We start from the raw sequence: 17,722 nt of genomic DNA, 5'->3' as shown, positions 1-17,722 counted from the left end.
AAATATTTCAGCTGCATAGAGTTTAATCATAGACTTTTTAGACTCAAAACAAAAAACAAAACATGCTATCACAAGATTACTTTCTTTGACTAAACTTAAACTCCAATGAACTCATCACAGCCTGAGAAGTCATCTACTCTGCTGTGGAAATAATAAGTACACCACATAACAGCTGCCTTTCATTTTTAACTGTTTATAAAAACACATAGTATTGCTCCTTTATCCTTCATCCTCCTCTGTGTTTTGTATGTGTTTAGCTAATAGTTATCAATGTATGGAAGGGAAACCAAATTAAAATCCCTTGTTTGTTCATAGAGAAATAAAAAATAGAGATGATTCTGATTCGGCGGCAGTCGGCATACATACAGGTATTGGATTCTATTCGCCTGTGACCATGCAGGCAAAAACTCAAAACTAAATTCAATGATTGAAAGGCTGACCCAGTGCTTCTGGTAATATGAAGCAAAAAACACAAACACTCTAATAAAAATGTGTTTTACCCTTAAGCTAAACACCGGATGCATTGACAGTATAGTGTTTTGCATAAGTAGATTTGTTCTTATTGTTGAGACCAAAGACCTAAATAATTTTTTAAGTAAGACAGGAGCTTAAGTCCAGTCCAGGGAGCTGCAATGCTGTAACTTTGATTTTCATCACTTCTCCAGGGAGTTGGGGAGGAATACATCCAGGTACGTATATCCTGGATTAAAAAGTTACTGTTTCAAAACTGCTGAAGTTTTCCTTAACCTTGTTTCCAAGGTAGAAGCATTCATTTAAATAAACCTTATTATAGAGAGTGCTCAGGTTGTGAGCAGCTGCAGCATGATGAGGCAGGAGCTGCAGGGGAGGGGGGGGAGCACATTGATCTTTAGCCCTTTCAGACAAGGCGAAACCCACACACCTCTCTATGAAACTTAATAGGATTCCCTATATGGCAACATTTTAGCTGCTACAAAAAAGACAGACAGCAGCGGCATAGATGCCCTACCCGCGTTCGGACAGCGGCAAACAGAGGAAGCAACGCAGCTATTATCATAGCACAGCTTAAGTGTCACCAAGCAGAATTTCCAAAAGGTAAAGTCTGTCTTGAAATGAACAAGCTATCTCTAGCATTAGGAAACAAATACTGACATGTAACTGAGGCAGAAAGATTAGTGATTGTGCTGGATAGGCTACAACTTCTCCTCTGCGCTTGTTTATTTGGTTACTTTTTAATTCAAAGGCAAAAATAACAAATCCCTTAATTACTGTAGCTGTTCACTTTTTGTACATTTGACGAGACACCTGTGACCTATAAACAGCTCTCATCACCAATCACATTAACTATTACTGAGTAAGCGAATAAAAGTTTATTTATAAAGAACGCTTCACAAACAAGGAAGGGATGCAAAGTGCTTTAAGTACACAACAATCCAATAAATATACAGATATTCTGCATTCCAGAGCAATAAAGTAAAAATTTAGAGTTAATGCTATAAAATCTCCACCAGGGATTCCAAAAGTTTTTAAGGCTGAGGGCTGCTTCATGGGTACTGAGTCATAGGACAGGCTACCAATACTGAATGTATTAGAAGGGTCTGCGTTCACCTACATTTCACACATAATAAACATATTTAATACTGTGTCTTTTAATTTCTATTGTCATTTTAAAATCTCTATAAATGCTTAAATGCCTTATATGAATAATATGATGAATTGCTCAATAAATAATTAAAATACATTTTTAAATTGAATCGAGTGGTAAGTTGTTCATTTTTCACAAGATGCTGAGGGTGACCCATATGGTCCTTGAGGGGCCCTTTGGTGCCTGCAGGCCCCGGGTTGGTAAACCCTGCTCTACACTATTGCTTTAATGCTGAAGATCCGCCCACAACTCAGCAAGAGTTTTTTTCCCCCCTCATTTTTAATTCAGCTTTTTTTTATTTCATTTTATTTAAAGTTATCATGCTATCAGATATTCATACCTTCTCATGCCTAAATACATCTAGAAGTTGTAGAGTATTAGATTTGTAGTTTGGGCTATATGACAGGCAATAAAAGGTACTTTAATATTTGCTCAGATCAAACAAAAAGGTAGATGAAGTCCAGTCAGACAAAGTTAGAAGTAACGGGGCTCTGAGAAGCTTTATCGACAGATAGTTCTCTAGTGGGAATCTCCACTAAAAGGTGCTGACTTACAGTGTTTATTCCACACTTTATCAAAAAGATTGCGAAGAAGGAAGGGAGGGAGAGTCCCCATGACTCACCTTGGAGTTCTTTCCGCCGCTACGCGCCGACTGCACAGAGTATGTTCTCTGGACGACCTGCTCAGGTGTGGAGGGAGACTTGTCGGAGGAGTGGTCTGAACCCTTCTCCACCATGTTCTCACCCTCCTGGGTCTGTGGTGTTGGAGAGCGCGAACGTTTACGCAGGACTGGTGAGCAGGTGGGCGAGCTCTTATTTGAGTTACTGGCAGTGCTGAAAAACAAAAGTAAAAAGTCTGTTAACATCAATTTTGTTCCTTTAAATACAGTTGCAGTGCCTAAAAAAAGGATTAATGCCCAAATAAGTTCTCCACATTTTGTCATGTCACAACTACAAGCTTTTACAGATATAACAACTGAAAGTAAAAGATAAGTGTGAAGTGGACGAAAAAGGATGCATGGTTTTATCCAAAAGTGAGAAGAGGAGAGAAAAGCTGCAGCTCCCATAAGACATGGCCAACTTGTAATATCCACAGAGCTGTGAGCAGGTGTGTGTGTGTGTGTGTGTGTGTGTGTCTCCTACTTCCTAAATACATATATAACTCGAGTGGCTTAAAAAACAGATCATTTCAGTACAGATTTCTCCTTATAGACTTTTGTCACCCATCTTGGACGCATGTTCCTGCGAAACGATAACTCATTAAACAACTACCAACTACCTGTCTAATCGTGCAAGTTCCTCCAACTCTTTAAGCTTCAATATCATTACTTACAGCTGGAATAGGTCTCTTTGTGAATCATTTGAGCTTTTGATTTTGTCGCTGGTCTACCTTTTTCTAGAAACTACAGTGTTATCTTGACTGACATGTATTTGAAAATTGGTCACCTGGCATTTCCTCTCCTTTGTGCTACCAGAATGCTGGACTCCTCAACCACATCTTCAGAATAATCCTTGGAAATTCTGATAAAGTGTCATCGCAAAAGTGTGGAAAATCTTCAGTTCAATTTAGCCAACATTAGCCACATCTAGTACTATCCAGGACTGCAGCTGTTAACCCGAAAGAATCGTCTTACTGAAAACATTTATCATTAAACCACAATCACAGCCACTTAAACTGAAAGAAAGAGCAAAGAAAGCATTCATCAAATAGGCAGTAGACCTGCAGAGGTCTACAGCTCAGGGTTAATAATTTGTTGACAGAATAGCAATTAGTTAAGGACAAACCTGGCCTGTAAGACAAGGTAACAAAAAGAAAGAGAGCCATAGGAAGTCTCATTTAAAGTAAAGTTTGCCACAGACTAAACATACGGAATGAATATGTCTCGGCAGACAAAAACATAGCTTTTTGGTCAAAAGGCAAAATATAAAAAAAAAAAAAATTGCACAGTCAAACGCGTGCGTCTCAAATGTGAAACACAATACAAATACACATTGTGGATTAACCGATCTATCTTCAAGCATCACATGAAAACCATCACCAAGACTTCTATAATGTGATTTTACTGGCTTTGGTTAATAACACGGACGTGACAGTGACTGCTGCAGCGTAACGTCCACTCTTGCATAAAGCCAGCCAGACACCCACTCACACATACTGGGTCTACAACGTAAGCCAGAGTGTTGTAAAAACACTAACATAAAACAATATATAGGCAGACAGGCAGTTCTTCAAGAATTAATCCATGAAAGCTCAGAGGTGTGTAAGCATTCACTGCGAGTCTAGGTGGCATGTGGGCAATGAAATGGAATAATGTAAACAGATGCAAAACCCCATCATGCACTGCAACATATTTTTGCAAAAATATTCAAACATAAATTCACCAAATACAAGAGGCACATCGTAGTTTGGTTTAAAGAAAGCGTTTAATTTTATTATAATTTAGTTTGTATTTTACAAATTGAAGAAGTAGAAAATTACACCATATGCCAACCGTCACAAGGATGTGCATGACAAGGGAGGGCTATATACTGTATACTGCATGCATCATTTAGGTAAGAGAGTAAGTGTTGGGGCCGGTATGATTTAAGGACGGCAGGCCTTTGCACGCTGAAATTAGGACCGGACTGGGGATATGCCCTGTATCACAGATTACCAGTCCGAGCCTAGTGTCAGCTATAATATCGTTAAGAGTGAGATGGATGATCACAGGCCAGAAGGATAGTAAACACAGAGCCAGAGCTACAGTGGAATGGTTTAGATCCATCAAATTGTGGGCTCACATCCCCTGGCTTTTGTGAACGGGGAAGAAAATAAACTGCAAAAAGTAATTTAGCTTCTAGCTAACTTAGATTGGGTGTCTATAGAAACAGAGTTCCTCCACCTCTCCAAGGAAACACTACAAGTAGGCTTACTAATCCCCTTCACCCCAACATACCTGTGTGAATGTGATATATCTGCGTTTAGAATGGTCAAAACACCAAAAATTAAAGCAGGCTTTATGTGCAATTTCTGGTATTTTAAAGACTATAATCCATCCATCCATTATCTGGCACGCTTGTCCCAGTTGGGGTCACGAGGGGTGCTAGTGCCTCTCTCCAGCTGTCTATGGGCGGGGTACACCCTGGACAGGTCGTCAGTCCATCGCAGAGCAACACAGAGACAAACAGGACATACAACCATTCACGCACAAACTCACACCTAAGGAGAATCTAATTAATGTGGACTGTGGGAGGAAGCCGGAGTACCCGGAGAGAACCCACGCATGCTCAGGGATAGGGATAGGGATAACTCCATAACTCCAGAACCTTCTTGCTGCAAGGCAGCAGTGCTATCCACTGCCCCACTGAGCAACCCAAAGACTATAATATACATAAAAAAAGTAATAAAATTAAATTATTAAAAAAATAACAAACTCACTCCAGAGAAATACTTTTGACAAATTCATTTTTTTCAAAAGAAAATTTAAATTCTAAGCTAAAACAGGGTAAAATAATATCCATTGACAGTATCCCTGATTTTGGGTCAGCTCAAGTTACTGAGAGTAGACAGAACTTTTACTCAATATACCTCGCAAAAATATTAATTGAGTAAACCAAGAAGTATGGTGCAGTACAATTTCTCGTAAGTTTTTGCTTTTCAAAATGTTGCTCAAGTACATGTAACTGAATGTAGTTTAATTCCTCTGCAAGTGCATACCTGCAGACATGTGCATGCATTGTTGAAGGAATACCCATTACAGCATCATCACAATAGGGAAAATGGGTTAAAATATGAACTTCTAAGTGTAGTTCAAATACTAAGACGCTGCTTATCAATATACTGTGTGAAAGGCTGGTGCTGTGCAGAGGAACCCAGGAAATTACGCTTTTTAAATTAACACAACTAAGTAAAAATCTTTGCAGGCACAATGTCACCAGAATATGATTTCTGCTCCAATAATCGCAACCACAGATCACATTCCACATGTTTCTACCCACCACATTCAGACCTTGCAAGGCAAAGATTTTATTTATGTATGGTACATGTAGGACCCAAATAAGAGTGCATTTACATCCAGTGTTGGTGAGGTTCAGGATTAAGTTGTCTGAAGCTCTGCTGGGTCAGAGAACTCATAGCAGGTATAGAAAAAACACTCAATATAAGCAAGTAAACCCACAGAAGGACAGTGGTGGGATTCACAGTTTGAAAACACAGTTAGATTTTTTTTTTAAACTTATACAAGAGTAATACATGAAACACTATAAAAATATCTAAAATATGTAGAACACATTAAATGCTCCTTCAGTGTTGTATTTCACTGCAGTGTCGGTGTATATAAAATGTGGGAAGGGGGTTGATTATTGTTCTACAAAGCAGTTACACCAGTGGCCCTAACTTCATATATATATATATATATATATAAAGTAACTTTTCGCAATCAGAATATTGGTTGAATATAATCGCAACTTAGGTTTTTGGCAAAATTGTTGGAAACTAATCTCTTTCACATGAAGAATGTTTTTAGTTCTATATAAAAAGCATGGGGTAAAAATACTTTTAAAATACCTTGCAAAAGCATATAATTTCAATTTGTTTTATTTCTATAAGTACAGCTATAATTAAGTTAACATTTTTGTCACGTTATATTGTTGTAGTTAAGAAAAAGCATAATTCAGAAAAAAACAAAGCAAAAGGAATTTAGGTAAAAAAAAAAAAAAAGTAAACAGATTTCATAGGACTGTGTCTGTGGAGATAAACCCCCGAAAAATTGCAACTGTTATTGTAATAAAAGTTACAATTCAAGTAAAATAGAAACTAATATAAACCTTTCTTTTCTGATATTTATCTGCACCAATTCTGCTAATGACACAGAATGTGGAAATGTTGGGGGTCTATGAATACTTTTGTAAGGTGGTGTATTGCTAGAACATCATATATCTGACTTCATTTATTCCAGTTAGTGTTAGATGCATGTTCAAAACCCCACTTTGATACAGTATGAACAGCTTTTTTTTTTTTATCATCACAGCATTTAAAAATGCAATTTGTTTTTCTTCCTATATCTCACCAGTGTCCAAACAGTGTTCTAATTTAAACATATCTAAACTTTTTAAAATAGCAGGAATTCATCTTAAATCTCACCTAAAATCTGTTCAAAAATAGATACCTCAGTTTCTACACATCAGTTTAGGCCTAATAGGCTTAAGGTACTATGTACTAACGGCTGCTAATGACATGTAAGCTGAAAGGAGAAGTCAACAACAACAACCTTAGCAATAGCATAAAAATAAATAAATAAAAAAACAAAGCTGGAAAAAAAAAGAATTTATTAAGAAACACACAAAAATGTTGTCCGTATTATGCTATATGTGAGACGCTGAGTATTTTTTAGCCTGTCGGTAAATCAAAAAAGTTGGCAAAACATCAAATTATGTGAGTTATTATCTCGAATCATCTAGACTTTAGACAGATTTTATTTGTCAGTTTGTTTACACATGTGTAAAACAAAAATAAATTTAATTTGGAAACAGCTCACTGGACAGTTCCATCTTTTTAAAAGTGCAGCCTTGAAAAATAGTAAAAATGACAGTAAATTTACATTTCTAACATTTTTTATTTATTTATATATATAACATCAACATCTTGCAACCATGTTACGTTTTTTCTCTTCTGAAAGGTTTAATGAAAGAAGTTTATGTAAACCCCCTAACTTAAACTGTATTTAAAACATTGCAGGTTTAATTAACAGGCATTCCCTTTAATAAGTCTGTTTTTTTAATGATAGTTTTTGTTTTCTTACCTCAATTTTCAGATAATAATCTCAGTATGGGAATTTAGTTTTTTATTTTTATTTTAGGAAACTAGCCATTTACTACTCTCAATTCTAAATAGAAAGGTATTCAAAAGCTCTCTTCCACCACAAGAACAACAAAATATCCAAATCAAAAAGTCTTTTTTTTTTCTTGTCTTATTTGTTTAAAACAAATGATTAATTCAGCAGCATAAGCACCAGCTATTCGGGAAATACGTAGTTCTTTAGGAAGAAGATGCCTTTGTGTCATCCCCTTAGTAACTGATCAACTAATCATCCATCTTGGATTGTGAATAAAAATCCAACTCAAAACACAAAGTATGAAGAGAAATATTAACAAAATGTTATCTTATTTTACTTCTAATACATTCATATTTCAAATATCTTTATTGAGAGCAAATTGAATCAAATCCCTTGTTTGTGTGAAACACCTGCTAAAAAAATGTTTGTCTTATAAAAAAAAAAGAAGTACCCCTTTCCTGGGTTAACTCTGTGGTTTAGCAAACCAAAAAGCAAAAACACTCAACCTTCTTCCCTCTCATGCTGACAGACAAGTATCATCTGGCACAGAAACACCCACTTGATTCTGAGCTAGAGAGAAATTTACAGATCACCTCTTCTTTCCAGATGCATGGCAGCAAACAATGGGAACACCGATCCGTCATCAGAATATAAATGACTCAGCCCGATCAGTCATTCATACAACAGTTTGCTCTTTGAACCAGCATGGTAAGTGTGGATAGAGCGAACATGATGCTGACTAGCCTGCAGAGGCGCAGACAAAAGAATCTATCACAAAGGCTTTGTTACAAACTGCTGCAGGAAACAAAACACTGAGTACCTGCTGCAGTTTTTTTTTTCTCCTGACAATATCTCTCTTCTATCTCTAGACTGGGGAGACACAATAATAAATGAAATAGAATGTTCTTTAACTCGAAAACTATGCTTTCTCAGTGGAACTCCTGCCCGTAACAACAAATATATAACTTGTGTTTTCCTGAAAATTAGCAGGTGACACTAAAGTGCCACAGAGGTATTATTTCCGGGTGGATCATCAAAATAATTAGTCCTCCTAATTGTCAATCATTCTGGTGATATATTTAGGTTAGGCCGTCCTACATCCTCGTCTCCATTTTCACTTACTGGTGGAGAGTCTGACATAGTGGAAAAATTGCAAATCTTCTTTTGGAAGGTAAGCTTGTATGAGTGATGCAAACAGCAACTTTCAAACAGAGCGTGCATGAGGGGAAATGGGCCAGTGCACGCTCTCGCAGGCCTTTAATAGGAGTTCCCTTTTGGGGGCGGGTACACGATGGTGCATGTGCATTTTTTTCTTTTTTTACAGTAGAGAGGGTGGGGTTTTTCAAAAATTCGGCCGAAGACCTGAAGAAATTGGTCAACAGTTTTAAAAATAAAAAAAGAGAATTCCACTTATAGCGAGAAAAACATTTTGAGAGAAAGCTGTTAATTTTATCGACAATGACACACAACTTCAAAGGTGCCGTTATTACTTGTCAAATAGAATATTGTTAATAGAATTCAGTGAGACAAATGAAAAAATATCTAAATATGGTCTCATGGTTTTAGTGCTACCACTGAGGTAAGCATGGTACAAGCCTTGGAAATAACATTTGTGTGCCATATAATTTAATAATTAGTAGGGGCTTGGTGATTTTAAGTGGATAAAATAATACTTAATACTGAAAAATACCTTTGGTTGGTTACAGTCATATCCTGAACAAACATTAAGAGTAGAAGGAGTTGCAGCATTAATCTTAAAGGCAATTTGCAGCTTCTTTAAGTTTAAATGAACTAAATTGATATGTTTTTTCCAGTCATACCAAAGACTCAAACACATTTTTACATTGAAAATTCAATTTAACTTAAAGTTTGCTTTTCTTTAGCTCATGAGACATTTTTGAGTTTCTCATCTCAGCCTAATTTTAGTTTCAATTTTTGTCTCAAATGTTTCTCATGTGTTTCTCATAGAATTCCCTAGGACAAATAAGGGGAGATGAAAGCATTATAGTACAGTCATAGGTGAGATTAAAAGGAGACACTTTGTGAAACTGGAATTTATACATTCACACCCAGACACACATTTAAACAAACACAGGTTTGCCAATCACGCACTCACACACTAGCAAGTCAAGCCACTTGTCGCCACAGCTGCCCTGGAGCTCACAGACAGAAGTGAAGCTGTCGTACATCAGGCCCTTTGACCACCATCAGTCCTCTTCACACACAGTTTAAGCCACTTGCCCAAGGACACATCGGGATTGAAAGCCGGACCCGGTGCTTGAACCAACAACATATAAATATTGTATTACTTCTTTCACTGGAATCCCATATAAGGCGCTTCATTGATAATGGTGTATTAACAATAGCTCAAATTTTTAAACATTTAAGTATAATCCAGAGGCTTTAGAAAAACTTATTTTATTCGTAATTAAGGGGAGACGTTTTTCATCTTTCAGAAAAATTATACTATCGTCAGCAATCTGAGTTATTATCAGAGGATAATCAAATATGCTCAATGGCTCAACATATTGGCTATTCTTACAAAAGACAGCCAATAACTCTGCAGGTAAAATAAAAAATAAAGGAAAGCAACCCTGTCGGATTCCCTGTTGCACTTCCAGTCTTGGTTTTACCTTCAAAGAGAGGGAGACAGAACTTTTAATATCCTTATACATCTAATTAATCACTTTAAAAACCTTTCGCCAAAGCCAATATACTATAAGGATTTAATTATAAGGGGATGCTCTATAGAGTCAAAAGATTTGAGGAAATCTAAATATACACTGCAAAGATTTGAAATCTAAAAAAAGTAAATTTTTCTTAAAATAAGTGCATTTTTTCTTGAATTGAGGAGGTGAAACTTTGCCAATGGAACAAGTCAATTTACATTTAAAATAATCACATTGTCTTATTTTAAGCGCATACTATCTAATTATCTTGTCTTAAGAGTAAATTTAATGACTCTATTGGCAAATCATCTTATTCATATATGCAAATTATGGGTAAATGCACCTCATTTAAGACATTTTTACTAATTTCTTATTTCTTTCTATTTCTTACTTATTGTTTTTGCAGCATAAAACAAAGTATTTTTCTTCAGTAAACAAATTAATGTCTATTAAGTGAAGAACCAACATAATATTGTTTTGTATAGACCAGTCCTTCATGAATCCTGGGTTTCACCATTTGTGCCAAATCAGTTTTTAGTCGATTGGAGAAGATAAAGGTTTATAATTTCTAATTTGCAATCTACATTCAAGGGTTAGGTTAGGGTAGTAATGTAATGACTCCTTGTTTTTAATACAGTAATTGTTGGCATTTAATAATCTTTTTCAATACATCATTCTATAGTGATTATTTTGTCTTCCCAGGAACACATACGAAAATGGGATTTTTCTACTGACAATTGTTTTATAATAACAGAGTTTTGAATGTGGACACAATTCTACGAATGTTGTGTTTAATGCTTTCCAGAAAGAAAACGGAAGCTGTGATGAGGTCAGACTGAGTTCATGGAGAGGGTTTACTGATTTCTCTGTCTCAGATCACAAAGAGACACAAAAGTTGAAAAACTCTTGAGAATAATATTAGATGTTTTTGAGATCTTTTGAGATCTTTTCAACCACCTGAAAAGTGTGCTTGTGGAGAGCTTTTCCTTTGCTCTGTCGCAGCATGACTGAAACTGGGATGAGACTAGATATAAGTCATAGAGAGAGCTCTCTGATTTATCATCTTGGTATCACAAAGAGACACAAAAGTTGAGGAAGTCTGAGAATTATATCTGAGCTCTTTGAGATTTTTTCTGAAACTTGAAAGGAGACTAAATCGAGCTTGAGCATATCTTATTGGTCCAGAGAAAAAACTGAGAAACAGGAGAAATAAACCTTAGTCTCATTTTTGTGTCACACATATCCACTAGTTTTCCAGGAGAAGTACATAAAACATCTTGAGGATCTCCTTTCAGATTTCCCTTTCCTATGGGGATACATGTGACGGGGAAAATAAAAAACAAAAAAACTTTGTATTGAGTCCATATCGTTTTCTTGGAGGAAAGCTTTTAACTAATCTGTCAGCACAGTTTGATTAAAATTGTCTTTGTAAACTGCCTTAAGATGACATGTTGTGAATCGGTAACATATGAATAAAATGACTTGAAAATTAATCCAAGCGAAACTTCAACATAGAGTTGAGGAAACCTGGAACAGAATGAATAACAGTTCAACTTTCAACTCCCTAAGGACAGTCTTCTCAGTGAATCGACAGCCTCTGAAGATCCTAAATATTGATTAATAAATATCGATCCTTTCTGATTGGCTTATTTTATCACCTTTATGCTTTAATGGGTCCTTAGCTTAGCAGTACATATTGAAAAATTTGGAAGAGGTACGTTCTCCCACAAATAATAATATTAAAAATTATATCAAACAATTAGGGTCTCAGATTAAAATAACTTTTTTTTTTACTGTTGATTATACCAAACCTTGATTTCTGATGGTATTTTGGTGTTTATGAACAAAGCAGAATCTGGTACCACTCCCTGCAATCCTGTTGCCGTATGATGGTTTAAGGTGGGACATCTTTGTGACCAAAACAAAGAGGTGCCCGGCACACAGCTGAATGAAAATAAGCATGACAGCAGAGTTGGATGCATGAGTCGCTAACCTTCTCGACATCAAAAGCAAGAAGGTGGCATCTGCTGACATTTTAATTTGTGACAATGATTGCCCATCCATCCATCTTCCTCCGCTTATCCGGGGTTGGGTCGCGGGGGCAGCAGCTTAAGAAGGGAGGCCCAGACTTCCCTCTCCCTAGCCACTTCTTGTAGCCCCCCAGGAGGAACCCCAAGGCGTTCCCAGGCCAGCCGAGAAACATAGTCTCTCCAGCTTGTCCTGGGTCTTCCCCGGGGCCTCCCCCCGGTGGGACGTGCCCGGAACACCTCACCCGGGAGGCGTCCAGGAGGCATCCTAACCAGATGCCCGAGCCACCTCAACTGGCTCCTCTCGACGTGGAGGAGCAGCGGCTCTACTCCGAGTCCCTCCCGGATGACCGAGCTTCTCACCCTGTCTCTAAGGGAGAGCCCAGCCACCCTACGGAGGAAACCCATTTCGGCCGCTTGTATCCGTGATCTCGTTCTTTCGGTCATGACCCAGAGTTCATGGCCATAGATGAGGGTAGGACAATGATTGTCTAAAAACCAATTTTGGTAGGCGGGCATCGGGTGTCGTTTGACCCAATCAGCTCTATGGGAGAAGTCTCAGATTGATATTGTGTTGAACTAAACCTAAGTGCTACGCATTATCAGTGTAGCTTGGCTGGTTTATTACCAGCACAACAAATCTGCAAATTTACAATCCATTGCCTATTTTCAAATGTATGACCTGTGAAACTCCACTATATGCTGTACTGTTTGTTTTATTGATCCAATAAATCTGAGTTTTCTTTGACCTTTCTGTAATTGTCTGTATATCCACTTTTCGCAGCGATATTCTCTGTGAAAGGAGCGCTGTTTTGACCACTTCACCTTCCCGTCTGTTTGAGTCATGCGACTTGTTCCACATCCATAGTCTACTAGAGACTGGAGCTGAAATATTAGTCATGTAAGGTATGACATTCAAGGAAAATAGGTCTTTCATAAAAGCAGAAGAACGAATATTCCCATTGCTCTTGTTTGCTCAAAATGAACCTAAATGGAGAAATGCTTTAAGGCAAATTAACAAGTCATAAGGTTAGAAGCAGAATAAATATGCTTCTGTTGGTCTTTTTCAGCAAACTGCCCCATCTGCATACAATATCATTAGGAGGTGTTAGGAGTTCAGTGCTCATTGCAACTGTTTATATGTTGTGATATTTTTTTATTGACAATTTTACAAAGCTATGTTGACAATATTAGGTATCTTTAACAAAGTTAGCCAAGGTAAAAGCTTTCTCTTCAGGCTACTACTTATACGGTGGTCAAAAAGATGATAGACTATGACCTCCAGAATAGCATGGGTGCTAAAATACAAATCACAGAAGAAAACCAAGTGACACCAATAAAAAAGAACATGCGTTATACTAAGACACTTTAGCTACAATGGTTTCAGGTTTACATACATAATTCATTTAATTGACAGAGACAGCTTCTCTTGACAAATCCATAAAATCGAAGGTATCAATCGAACTTTAAATGACAATATGGGCAAACATGAAAAAAAGGTTCAGGACATTACTAATAATAAAGTTTAAAAAAAATCTGAAGAGCAAAAAGAATATTTCACAATGCAATAGTTATAAAATATGATTTATAAAAAGCATCTATCATGTTGTTCTGGGTGTTATGAAGCTCGGGATAAGTTCAGCTCATCTTGTGAAGGCCTAATGTCCTTCTCTAGGGATTGAAGATGTATTTTTTGGGGGCGGATGGGGGTGGGGGCTTTGGTACAAAATGCATAAAGGTAAGAAACTGCTTCATATCTGCACAGTGCTCTTAATGCACACAAAGGCAGTTATTATGGCAAAACTAAAGGGTATATTATTAGCTATATAACTAAATAATATTTTGCTCCATCCATTAATCATCAAAATGACACATAAAGCTGTTTTTTTTTATAGTGAGTTTTCTAAGTAGCAGCCTCTAGGTGGGTTTAAAACAAAAATGAACAAAGAAAGGAAGCTACAGCTTCAATCAGCTGTTTCCAAACCTATCCATGCCACTGGCCCCCTAAAGCAATATTAGCATTTAGCCTATGCCCCCTTTGTTAATTTACACACAATGCTACAAATATGGAAACAAAAATCCACTTTTGGAATATATTACTTTTTACTTCTATGTCTTATCAACTACTAAATTATTAACATATGTTTTTAGGGAAACAAAATTACCCAAAAAGTTTTTCCACTGAATCAATTTTTTTTAATCTAAAGATCATAACACAACAAAAAGAATTAAACCTTCCTCAAGTGTGTGGAAGGGCTGGGCTTAATATCAATGTCATATGCAAGTCATTTTTAATGTGTAGATGTGTTCTATGTTTTGTTTTCAAGTACTTTTCAAGATAAAAAGACAGACTGGGTTGTTGTAAAAGAAATAAGGCATTTCAGCTAAGGAGGGAAAGTCCTTTTTTTCAATAATTTGAGAACAGAGCCTGAAGTCTTAAGTTGATATATAGCCACAGGGTCAATGGTAGGTCAAGAGGTAGATTTTTTTTATTTAAGTTGGTATACCAGCCTTGATTCTGTTAGTCTGCCACAGACAGCTGTGGCTACAACTTAGCTTTCCACCATCAGCGTTTGTGTGTGCCTGAATGACAGAAAAAAGTATTAAGCTCTTTGGGATCCTTTGACCTGATAAAGTTTGACATAAGTACAGGCCATTAACCAGGTCAATAAGATATATAATTACAAGTTATATTTTATAATAACAATACTTTTTTTTAAAATTGTTGCATAATTTTGTTTATTTTCCCTAAGTTTTCTGAGACAATTATGCAGAGAGTTAAATAAAACAAATTAATAATAATTCTACTTTATTAATCTCACATTGGAGAATTTTACCTTTGCATTTAACCCATCACCTTTGGGAGCAGTGGGCTGCCATTGTTGGGCGCCCAGGGAGCAGTGTGGGTTTAACTGTCTTGCTCAGAGACCCAGAGTGGCAGTCAGTGGGAGTGGGGCTCGATCTCAGAACCTCAGGTTTCCAAACTCTATGCCCTGACCAATAGGCCACCACTCCCTTTAATTGACAAAAATCTTCTCAAATTTTCCTTGCACTACAGACTTCACCTTCTTTCAAATATTTTCTTTTCTTCTATACTCAGAATTCATACTTCTTGCACACATATTTTCTCCTCTTGCTCTCTCTCCATGTGTTCACATTTGGTCTCTGCACCGATCAAAACAGCTCTCTTATATGTGTTGATGCCACTTGGCTTCTCTGATCTAAGTGGCATCAACACTTAGCAACCATTCCAGCCAACCTCCACATCTCATAGTGCTTTTTAAGAGGCCACAATTTTACTCTACATTGTGTCAAATCTAAAAGATCTATTTAAGTCAGAATTAACCTCTTTGCTTTCCAGCAGCACACACCAAATATTTGGATGAGGGCATCTGTTTTGGGAATTTATCATTATAGAATACAGTTCCAGTGAGAAAAATAGGAGAAAATCAAACATTTATAAATAACAGAGCAAAGTCTGGGTGGCACATACTGAAACTGACAATTTACATGAACTAAACCAAACCCTAACAAGAATAAGTTATCTTGGACTAATGGCGGTTTATGAACAAGAACTAATTTATTCTAAGTAAAGTCTTGTTGAATTCAAACTGGCACACTACACTAACATGTTCTTTAACACGCTGACTTTGGTCCTAAAAGCTTGAGTACAAAAACCTTGACAGAAACATTTGACTTTAAGTCAGAAAGGATCCTGGCATGTATGATCCGTTACAAAAAGCGGGTCAAGTTCATACAAACAAACTGAAAAAAAGGAGCAAAACAACCTTCCACTTTGTTACAGTCTTTTCATTTAATAGCCTCTAAAGCTCTAAATCCCGTCAGCTCAGTCTGTCCAAACGTTTCACTTCATAATAGAACAGAGTTCCGGGCCTTTCTAGGGGCCCCCAGTTGTTTTCACAGTTTTGCTGATCCTGGAAAATACCCATCTGGCATTCATGGTTCAGCTCTGCACCAGTTGAAAATGTACCATGAGGAGCGCCATGAGTATGAGCATGCACACACAAGAATGCATCATACAGCACGGGGCAGGAAACAACAGAAAGGCAGAAGACATGCACCCGCATATATTGTAGAAGCTCATCACTGTGCACTCTGTCTCAGCAATGGGATAAAATTAGCAAAACCATCCAGATTATGATTAAATCACCTCTTCATTGAAATAAATGCAAGACCTGAACAAGTTATATAACCAAACTCATCTCACCCCACCCATTCATTCTCCCTACGTACAGACAGACTCATTTAACAACGAGAGAGAACGTCATACCCCTGCTGAAAAACACAGTCCCTGAGAACCTCGCTGTAGCAGCCCTGGTCGGCCACCGTCACACACTCATACGCCACCATGTCCTCGTAGGCAGCTCCGTGTAACGAGCTGTTCACCCAGTGGATCATCATGCGGACCACGCACTCTCTTACGGGGTGCAAAAATGAAGAAAGGTGGGAGGACAGATAAATAGAGAGAGAGAGGAGGTAAAAGAGGCAGAGCGGGGAGATTTTCTCCAGCAGGCTTAAGGCCACTGATCTTCCCTGGCCAGCTCTGATCTCCTAATAACCAGCTTACATCACCCTTAACAGCACCTGCCAGAGAAGGGACACTGGAGGTCTTGGATGTAGCTATCCCCCCATACCTACCTCTTCCAGAACTCACTTTCTAAATATGACATGTCAATCTTTTCAAACAGGGAATCCAATCAATGGACGCCTCCTGTATAGATGAGGCTGAATGCAGGAAAGCAAACAGGCAGCACTAACCTGCTTGTAGCCATGTAGAGAGCCGCTCAGCAGCAACAGTCTCCTTTCAAACGGCTTCATTCATACAGCCGCAGCATTGGATGATGCACAGGAGGAAGAAGAGGAGATGGTGGGGGTAAAGCAGGGAGGGGAGAGCCAAGAGGAATGACGGGCGAGTTCCGGTGCATGCCATGAGGATGAGAGGAAAAGCATAAGGAAGCAGGCAGATCAGAGGAAGATTTTCCCAACAGATGAAGTCAAACCGCTGAGGCAGGATTTCAGACTCCCTTTTGTCCCTTTAATATTCCTTGGCTAATTCAGGCGTAATGAGCTTCTTTTTCTTCCCCCGTTTTCTCTTCCTTTCCTGGATCCTCTGTCTGCTTGCTGTTCCCTTAGCATTCAACCAATGCTCTTATCTCAAGATTTCTGCCGCTGCTTCAAAGGATTTCACGGCTGCACGCGACAACACATAGAAAGAGACTGAGGGAGAACGTGCAGAACAGGGTGAGAGAGAAAAGGGGAGGGAGGGAGGGTGAGTGAGAGATGGTGAGAGACGTAGACAGAGCAAATGAGGGAAGAGATGGCTTTCACTTTGCATTCCACCTCAACTCAGAGCGAGCGCACTGAGGCTGTGCTACTTCAATTATTCAAGTGTTTCATGAATGGAGGGGCTGACATCACCAGCATTCAGGTCTCCTTACATCCAAAGCTTGTTCTAAATCACACCAAAAGAAGGTCCAGGTCTTTGCAATAAACAATTCAGGGTTTGACACAGAAATAGATAGAGACATTACCAGATATCTGAAATAACAAAGTTTAATTTTTGGAAACC

At 37.9% G+C, this 17,722-nt stretch overlaps 1 protein-coding gene across 14 annotated transcripts in view; it reads right to left on the bottom strand.

The window, feature by feature from the left end:
- The window catches only part of gramd1bb (GRAM domain containing 1Bb), a 198,231-nt gene that overhangs the window by 44,839 nt on the left and 135,670 nt on the right, over positions 1 to 17,722 (bottom strand). For 12 of the 14 annotated variants that reach the window (XM_038285818.1, XM_038285820.1, XM_038285821.1 and 9 more), the window contains one exon: positions 2,247 to 2,457. In XM_038285818.1, coding sequence (XP_038141746.1) covers positions 2,247 to 2,457 — 211 coding nt within the window. Of the gene's footprint in view, positions 1 to 2,246; positions 2,458 to 16,423; positions 16,588 to 16,911; positions 17,373 to 17,722 lie in introns of those variants that run through there. The other 2 variants (XM_038285832.1, XM_038285828.1) reach the window with 2 other exon arrangements.

This window comes from Cyprinodon tularosa, unplaced genomic scaffold (assembly GCF_016077235.1).
Source record: "Cyprinodon tularosa strain WSP-4 unplaced genomic scaffold, ASM1607723v1 ctg215, whole genome shotgun sequence".
NCBI classification, from domain to species: Eukaryota; Metazoa; Chordata; class Actinopteri; order Cyprinodontiformes; family Cyprinodontidae; genus Cyprinodon; species Cyprinodon tularosa.
Note: the sequence above shows the minus strand (reverse complement) of the source record. Positions and strands in the feature narration are given on the sequence as shown.